Source organism: Balaenoptera acutorostrata, chromosome X (genome assembly GCF_949987535.1).
Source record: "Balaenoptera acutorostrata chromosome X, mBalAcu1.1, whole genome shotgun sequence".
Lineage (NCBI taxonomy): Eukaryota > Metazoa > Chordata > Mammalia > Artiodactyla > Balaenopteridae > Balaenoptera > Balaenoptera acutorostrata.
In genome coordinates, this window is record NC_080085.1 from 10,999,439 (window position 1) to 11,008,038 (window position 8,600).

Consider the following 8,600-nt stretch of genomic DNA (forward strand, 5'->3'; position numbering starts at 1 on the left):
GTCCATTCCACAGAAACTCCCTGCACTCCTCTAACGAGCCTGGCACAGTGGTGAACCGCTTTCCCTGTTGTCCGTGTCCAAGTGGATCTTCCAGACAGCCCTAGAGGTAGGTACTGCTGTCACCAGAGTCGCCAGAGCTGCAGGATGTCAAATAGCCTGCCCACGAGTCTGCGCTCTTGGCCTCTGGCACAGGGAACCAGTCCTCCTTTCTGACAGTGGGCCTCCATTCGCTCACAGAATTTCCTGTCTGCCTTGACTGCCCAGAAAGAAGCTTCACGAAATTCTGCACTGCCTTAGTCTTTGCCTGACTTTTCCTGTGTCACATTGGGTGCCTCTCCCTTGAGTGGTCCTTCTTTTTTCCTTGTTTGTGTTAGCTTTATTCTGTGGAATATGATTACTCTAAAACACTCAAAATTTGGGCAGATTTTGAGTAATTTATATTTTACATTTCATCTTAACTAAATTTTACAGCTGTCTAAATGGGATACTTAGAAAGGTAGGATGGGTGGGGGCAGGTGAAAAACTTGTTGGAAAAAAACAATGGTTAAAGTGTAGTATTTGATTCTAGGGCTATTTTTAGGCTGAGAAGGGTCATGGGCAGCTTTCAGGTGCAGTTTTCCTTTTAAATTAAGAATCTAGCTACTAATGGAAGTCAGACATTTCTTTTGCATTTTAATTCTTGTGTTTACTCTTAAAGTTATGAAAGCAGATTGAATCTACATTGCTAAGGTGTGCTTTCTGATTTTTTCTTTGCAGATGATGATGTTTGAACTGAACAATTAAGGTAAGATTATGGCTTATGTCACATGTTTTTCTTATTCAGCTTTCTTTATAGGGTTTAGCTGATTGCTAAAGTCATGTTTTAGCTTGGGTGAAGATTATTGCCTTTGGGCAGTCCTTCTAAACTGGAGTATAAAAGGCCTTCATTTTAAGGTAAGTTTTGAAAAGAGTGTATCAGGATACGTTTATTCATTCAGCTTATACTAAAGAAGTTTCAAAGCATTTTACTGTTTTCAGAGAAGAAAAAGGGGACATTTTGAATGTTCATAAACTCATTATGTTACGTTAATGTAGAGATTGCATGAAGCTAGCTTTTGTTAGATGTCAGTGCGAAATAAGATAGTCTGTGTAATTATCTGTATCCCCATGCGTGTTTATGTTCAATGCTACCGTTAGACTCGGAGAGCTGTTTGTGCCCGTGTTAGTTGTTTGAGCAAAGGCCAGCGTACCCCCAAACAGGATACCTGGGAGACCCCAAATTATACATGAGAAATGTAAAAAATTGTACCCTATTTCCTGGTGTGTGGGGCTAGCGTATCCCAAATTTGTTTGATCAGAATAAGGGCACAAACTAGGAAATCCCACATTATTATGAAAAAAGAAAAGAACTATGGAAGTGTCCTGATGGAGTTACGAATTACAAATCTCAAGGAATTTCTAAGACTTAATTTGGTAGATGTATGTAACCACGCATCTGGGTGGAGGTTGTCAGATTGCACAGTCTGGTTTATAATTTGATGTACAGATCCTAACAAGTTGATGCTGTACAATGAAGCTTTGTGTCCAGTGAGGCAGTTAGAGACTTACTAAAACCCTGAGATAAATGATAGACTAGAATTCAGCACATCCGTTACACCCTTGTAACACAACGTGGAACATCTGTGTTTATGTAGCTTCAAAATCACGAGAAAGGAACAATCGTGGGATGGGGGGCTGCTGGGGGCGGTTCCCAGTGTAGGGGGTGACGGTGCTGAGCGGTTCTGAGGGCCCAGCGGTTAGTTCGTGAAGTGGGGTTGGGTTCGCCAGCAGAGGGAGCAGCACGTGCCAGGACGAAGGCAAGGGCGAGTGTGAGGGCCGAGCGTGTGGATCGGAATTTCACTTCCCTCTGGCAGTGCGTTTCTGAATGGCTGATGCCAAGAATGGGCAGCAGGGCCAGGTGTCTTGCCTTAGAAGTGGGACTTAGAACTGAATCTCTGGAGAAGCACTGAAGAATGTTAAGGAGGGAGCGTTAGATGCTTTCCTTGTGTCAGAATAGTTGGTGTGCTTTTTTGGTTTTGCTACTCTTTTTTCCTAAGTTGAAGTCGTGTAAGCAAGATTCCAAAGAATTAAACAAAGGAACCGATTTAGTGCACTGTTACTATGTCAGGAAATTAAAGGGCTTGAGATAGTTTCAGTTTCCTCTCTAATATTAATTTAGCCTGAGCACTGGGCAGAGCCATCCACTGAAGTCGAAAAGTCTCCAAGTAGTATGCACTTTAATTGCCTCACACTTTCGTTGGCCAATTTAAATTGTATTAATTATAGTAGTAATTACTGCAGTAATTTAAAAGAGCTAATAAGAGTTAGGGACAAGTTGCCACATATTTATAAGAATGGTGTGTAGCATGTAGTAGGAAATGCAGAATTCTTGCACGTTATGGGAAGTGTTCAGTTACATTATACTGGGTCATACTTGCATATAACCAGGCGATTGCCAGATAATGTTTGTTTACTGCAGTGATTTTGCAAATTCATCCTAGTCAATACAACAATTATTGTTCATGCCTTTATTACCTTCCCATTGAGGGATTCACAATATCTACTTTCATGTTAAAGTTAATTACCATTTTTCCTCTAGGGCTGTGCTGTCCAATACAGCTGTTGGCTCTTTAAATGTGACTCTTCAAATTAGTGAAAATTATATAAAATTTAAAATTCATTTCCTTGCTCCCACTAGCCACTTGCGGGTAGTGGCTGACATATCAGGCAGTCCAGATGGAGGACATCTCCATCGTTGCAGAAAATTCTGTTAGTGCTACTCTAAAGGTTGTCTTCTTTTACAAATATCTTAAAAGCCATTTAATATTGAAATATTCACAGTTTAAATGATATAATTTGATTCAAAATAATTGGGCAGAAGGGAGAATGGGACGCTATGGAGGAAACAAGATTTGCTGTAAGTTGATAAATGGTGAAGCTAGGTTTAGGGTCTGTGAGGTGTCATCATATTATTCTCATTATTCAGAAATTGTGTATGTTTGAAAATTTTCATAATAAAGAATTAAAACAGAAGCCTTAAATAGGAACAGTGCTCCCACCAGCCTACACAAGGGCGTCTGCATCTCCGTACCTGCCCCACCCCGCCCCCCGCCGGGGGACTGGTGGCGGGGAGGGAGTTAGTCCTGCCCCAGGGCTTCCCCTGAAGGGTACGCATGGTACCACATTTTTGTTTAATGTTCATTTCATTCCCCCTCGAAACACACAAGTAACAGCCCAGGCGCGCATTTGTTCAGAAGAGTTGGAGCTGCCCAAATGAATCTTCTAGGTAGAATGTGCTAGGTTATGATATTATATCAAAAATTCGAGTGGTGCTGACATTAATGTTAGCCAACTCAAAATAGTGTTCCTAATGAAAAGAATAGAGTCCTTTACTCGCTGGTTGGCTTCCATCTATTCACAGCCAGATCAGTCAGTTGTGTCTCTGGTTTCCTGCTTACCAGCTCCTATGGGGATGGCGCTGGGAGAGAGAAAGAGGTGGGTTGTCTAGAAACCCCCTGGCCTGAGAGGAAAGCCATCAGTGAACACTGTCACCGTGCCACCGGAGGGCTGTTTGCAGTTGCTACAGAAACGTGCCCACTTTGGTCTCCCACCGCATCTCTAACAAATGGTGGCAGGGCTTATTGTGAGCCAAGAGGAACGGTTGAGAGGACAGTCTTTGGGGTCAGACTTGGCCTTGAGTGCTAGCCTCAGTCAGCGGTGACCCGAGGAAGGGGAAGAATGAGCCCTCAGCAGCTGTCAGAGAGAGTGACGGTCGGGCGGTGCCTGGCACGAGGCGGAGGGCTCAGGAGGCGACATCTCTTGCCGTCCGGGATTGCCTGCGCAGAAGGGGATTGGGGCTCTGTGTTTTATTTCCCTTAGACACTGACAGTCATAGCGGCATGCAGAGCCATGTACAGGTCTAAAGGAATGTAATGGTACCCTTTTATTTTACAGGGTTCCGAAATCAGAGATCTTGAGATTAAAAATGGCAGGAAAATCATCGCTTCTTAAAGCAATTCTCCTTGGAGATGGCGGAGTTGGGAAGAGTTCTCTAATGAACAGATATGTGACTAATAAGTTTGATGCCCAGCTCTTCCATACAATAGGTGTGGAATTTTTAAATAAAGATTTGGAGGTGGATGGACACTTTGTTACCATGCAGATTTGGGACACGGCCGGTCAAGAGCGGTTCAGAAGCCTGAGGACGCCATTTTACAGAGGTTCTGACTGTTGCCTGCTTACTTTTAGCGTCGATGATTCTCAAAGCTTCCAGAATTTGAGTAACTGGAAGAAAGAATTCATATATTATGCGGATGTGAAAGAGCCCGAAAGCTTTCCTTTTGTGATTTTGGGTAACAAGGTTGACATCAGCGAGCGGCAGGTGTCTGCAGAAGAAGCTCAAGCCTGGTGCAGGGACAACGGCGACTATCCTTACTTTGAAACAAGTGCAAAAGATGCCACGAATGTCGCAGCGGCCTTTGAGGAAGCAGTTCGAAGAGTGCTTGCTACCGAGGATAGGTCAGATCACTTGATTCAGACAGACACAGTCAGTCTGCACCGAAAGCCCAAGCCCAGCTCATCTTGCTGTTGAAGTTCGAGAGGTTGCCCGTGCGATCTAACCAGCTCACACACATGCACAGATAAGCACAGGGTGGAGACGAGAATTCGTGTTTGCAGCGATGGATCACGTACTCATGAAATTAAACTAACCACGTTGCTGCCTTGTTAGTGGGTGGGAGAAGGGACACATCCACTCCCAGGAGAATCTCTTTACTCAGTAATGGCACCTTACCTTTATAAGTTGTAACGGTTGTCTAATAATGTTTAATTTAAATATGTATGTCACACAGCTAATAAATGAGATGACCAAGACTTTATAGTTAAAACAAAACACTTGAGTATTCTAGGAGTTACTGTTTTTTCCCCGGGAAAATGGAGAACTACTTTTTCTATGTGTATATTTTTATGTAATTAGCACTCTGTTCCTGGTTCAGGGAAAACATGTCCTAAAGCAATAACGTTAGATATTAAAGATTAAAATCCAGTGCATTTGCCGTGTAGTCATGTGATTTGAGGACGTGTTCATTCGGTTTAGAGTTATGTGCGTGTTCGCTTTTTCATTCTACGTATCAGAATTGATCTCACTCGTAATCACTTGTCATTTGTGTGCCCCCCTTGCCCCCCCAACACAGAAGCCGGCTTTATCACTCTTGGAGGAGGTACTGCTTCTGGATTGTACTGTGTGTGCGGGTAAATGAAGACATCTTTATTTGGTCATGTATTTATTCAGTGTCTTCTGCGTCACTGAGCTTTGTTTAGTGATTTGGTCTCAAGGGGATTTTTCGTCATTCTGCTGCGATGAGCAACCTTATTGATGAGCAGGTTGTGGTCTTTCGTGGGTCAAGTTCACGCACTGCGCCATTCATGCGGATCCCATCCCGCAGAGGCACACCAGTGCCGGGCGCACGCGTTACTGAGGGCAGGACCCTTGGCTGTGGAGCGGTGGGCTATCAAGCCACATGCTTTTGCGGGGTTGTCCTGTGCGGGGGGGCACATTTTGGAACAGCTAGGTTGAGAGATTTCTCTCCCTGGCCCTGCTCCTTGGAACCACTTGACACAGAACACCAATACAGTAAGCTCAGCTTTTGAAAATCTAATTTCCTAACACAACAGATTTGGCTCTAAGCAAAACATTTTCACATTTTAAATTTGGGGAAATTAAATCTCTTTGTAGTCTCAGGTTAGAGAGAGCTGTAGTTTTTATTATTTATAATCAATTACGCCCCCGCCCCACCAAACTATAATCCTCCATTCAGAAAACAAAATAGGAATCCACCATTAACAAACGAGTTTATATTATATATTCCCTTTGTTTTTTTCTCTAGGGGACTTGCCTTGTTATTTTAAATCAAGTGTACCCATTGTTTAGTGACTTGCCCTTTTCTCTTAATCTGTCTGGATATATTTCCATTATATAGTAGACCTCCCTCATTTATTTGCTGCATGGATGTCTAACAGTTTATTCAAACCGTTCTCTGCTGATAGCTAGCTAGCAGTAGTAAAGTTTCCCACACCTTGCTCACCAGTGGATATTAGGAGTACTTTTTTTGTTGTTTACCACTTGAATAGGTGATAGAGTCACACGGTTGAACATTATAAGGCACAAGGGACAAATATCTACCCTTGCCACCGAGTTCCCGTGCATGGAGGCAGCCATGTGTCAGTTTCTTGGGTATCCGTCTAGATTTTTAGTACGTAAGGAAAGCATATTGTGTTAGTTCGCTAGTGCTGCCATAACATGCAGATCAGGCAGTTTAAACAATGGGGATTTCTTTTCTCACAGTTCTGGAGGCTAGAGGTCCAAGATCAAGGTGTTGATAGGTTTAGTTTTTCCTGAGTCCTCTCTCCATGGCTTGCAGGGGATCTTTCCCCTGCACACAACACTTCCCCACCTCCACACCCCCCTGTCTCTCTGTGTCCAGATTTCCTCCTCTTATAAGAACACCAGTGAGACTGGATTAAGGGACCACCCGAATGGGCTCATTTGAACTCACATTAACTCTTTAAAGGGCCTGCCTCCAAGTATAGTTACGTTCTGAGGGACTGGGGGCTAGGCCTGTTGATTATGAATTTTTTTTGGGGGGGGGACACAATTCAGCCCGTTATACGTCTGTATGTGTGTGTAGGTATTTACAAAATGTATAATTTTTTTTAAATGTATAATTTTGATACTTGTATAGATTTAACTAATACCTTAGTGGTTTTTCTAAACTTCTAAGCATCTTTTCAATAACCTTTTTTTCAGCTAAATATTCAGGGATTAGATTAGTTGGCATTCCAGAGGTCTAGAGCTGGGCAGCAAAAAAAGGATCAAAGGACCGAATCCTCGTATGTGTAGACAGGCTGACGGAAGGGAGAGTAATGCAGCTCCACAGCGTGACTTAAAGGGACCCGGTGAACAGAGGCTGACCAAACCCAGCACTGAAATGGGACGAGAGGAGGAGGAACAGGACCTGACTGAATAGCTTCCGGCTTCACAGCAACGACAACTCGCTGACCTGACGGAGGAGCTCTTCAGACAGCAGCAGAAGGTAGCTGAAAATCTGAATCTTTTAAGAAAGTAACACGGGCTTTGCCTGGCAGGTGTTATGACACAAAGATGAGAACTAGGGAAAAAGTGAGAGCTGGGGAGCAAAGCAGGTGACTGCGGTGGCGGTGGTGGTTGCAAGAGGGGCGAAGCAGCTGCGGAGCCCGAGGGAGCAGGCGGGAGGGAAGGACGGGGGAGCGCGCTGTCCCGTTCAGGGCCGGGGCCCCGGTGTTACGGGGCCCGGCGGCTGCCGCTGTGATGACAGGTGCTTTCGTGCTGTCTGCGCATGTAAAGCCTTGGAGACAGAGTTCAGGGTTAAGAAAAAGGCAAACTACTGAACTTGGGAGGATGGACAGTTGTACACTTGCCATTCAATGTAGCAATTACAATGTGCCACGTGGAAGATGGAAGAGTGCATGTTCCTCAATGAATTACTGCTTTTGTCACCTTTTTCCCCCTTGGGGAAAACTCCCTAGTTGAAGTTAAAACATCCTAGATGGTCCTCATTTAAAACCTGGCGTTTTACATTTCTATAAAACCTTGTGTAAGCTTTCATTTTGATAGCATGACCCTGTGACGGCAGTTCCATCCACAGTGCCAGTGGGGCTTGTGGGGCAAGGAAGCGTTAGGTAGAAAAGAGGATCTGTGTAGTCAGTGGATTCTGAGAAGTTACCACCGTGGACTGTCAACCAGGAAGTGCTGTCGTGACCATAAAGTGAAAGGACACGGGTGTAGCAGGGTGGAGGAGAGACTGAAGGTCTCTGCATACGTGGAGAATGTGGGCGCCACCGAAGCGTCCTAGGCAATGAAAGAGGACCGAACCCGATTTGTGCATTCTATTTGGATCACTTCGGGAGTGCTAACGTAGATTGCAGGTTTAATGCTGACTTGCGTGTGCTCAGTGGAGCCCGATGCCCTGGGTGCTACTGATGTCCCCCAATTGGTCTTGTGTTCCAGAGCTTTAAGTGACAGTCACCTACTACCAGATCTGAGTTTTGCTGGCTCTTTTGCTGGTTTTTTTTTTTTTTTTTGGTTTCTTTTGCTTTCTTAATGGTCAGCGCCTGGTTTTCCCCTTGTACCGGCCCTGGTTCCATCCTTTCAGCTGTCCTGTCCATGTGCCCACAGGCTTTCCCAGCACGGCCCACCTTTGAGGTCCTACCCACTCATACGCTCATCGCTGAATCTGCCTTCAGGCTCCTTCAGAGGCAGTCATACGTGAAATCTGACACTTAACTACAGTGATCTACTCCCACAGGGCCTGTGTTATTCGTTCCCATCTCACCGTCACAAGCCTGGTGACAAGGCTGTTTGCAGGGCACCGCTGTTGTGTGGCCGAGCTGGGATCCAAACCATCTCCATCCTACAGCCTCCTGCTGGAGCACCACGCCGCTGCTTCTCACCGGAGCATTGCCACCCTCTGCGCTATACGCTCACTGAGGGCAGAGCAAACTGTATGCAATAAGTACATGTGTGGGTCTCTCCAGTGAGCATGGCG

At 44.9% G+C, this 8,600-nt stretch overlaps 1 protein-coding gene across 5 annotated transcripts in view; it reads left to right on the plus strand.

Annotated features, from left to right (window-relative positions):
* RAB9A (RAB9A, member RAS oncogene family) overlaps positions 1 to 5,078 on the plus strand; it is a 53,919-nt gene extending 48,841 nt beyond the window's left edge. For 4 of the 5 annotated variants that reach the window (XM_057537933.1, XM_057537932.1, XM_057537934.1 and 1 more), the window contains 3 exons: positions 14 to 106; positions 757 to 784; positions 3,973 to 5,078. In XM_057537933.1, coding sequence (XP_057393916.1) covers positions 4,004 to 4,609 — 606 coding nt within the window. In that variant the 5' untranslated portion in view covers positions 14 to 106; positions 757 to 784; positions 3,973 to 4,003 and the 3' untranslated portion in view covers positions 4,610 to 5,078. The other variant, XM_057537935.1, reaches the window with a different exon arrangement.
* The last annotated feature ends 3,522 nt before the right edge of the window (positions 5,079 to 8,600 follow it).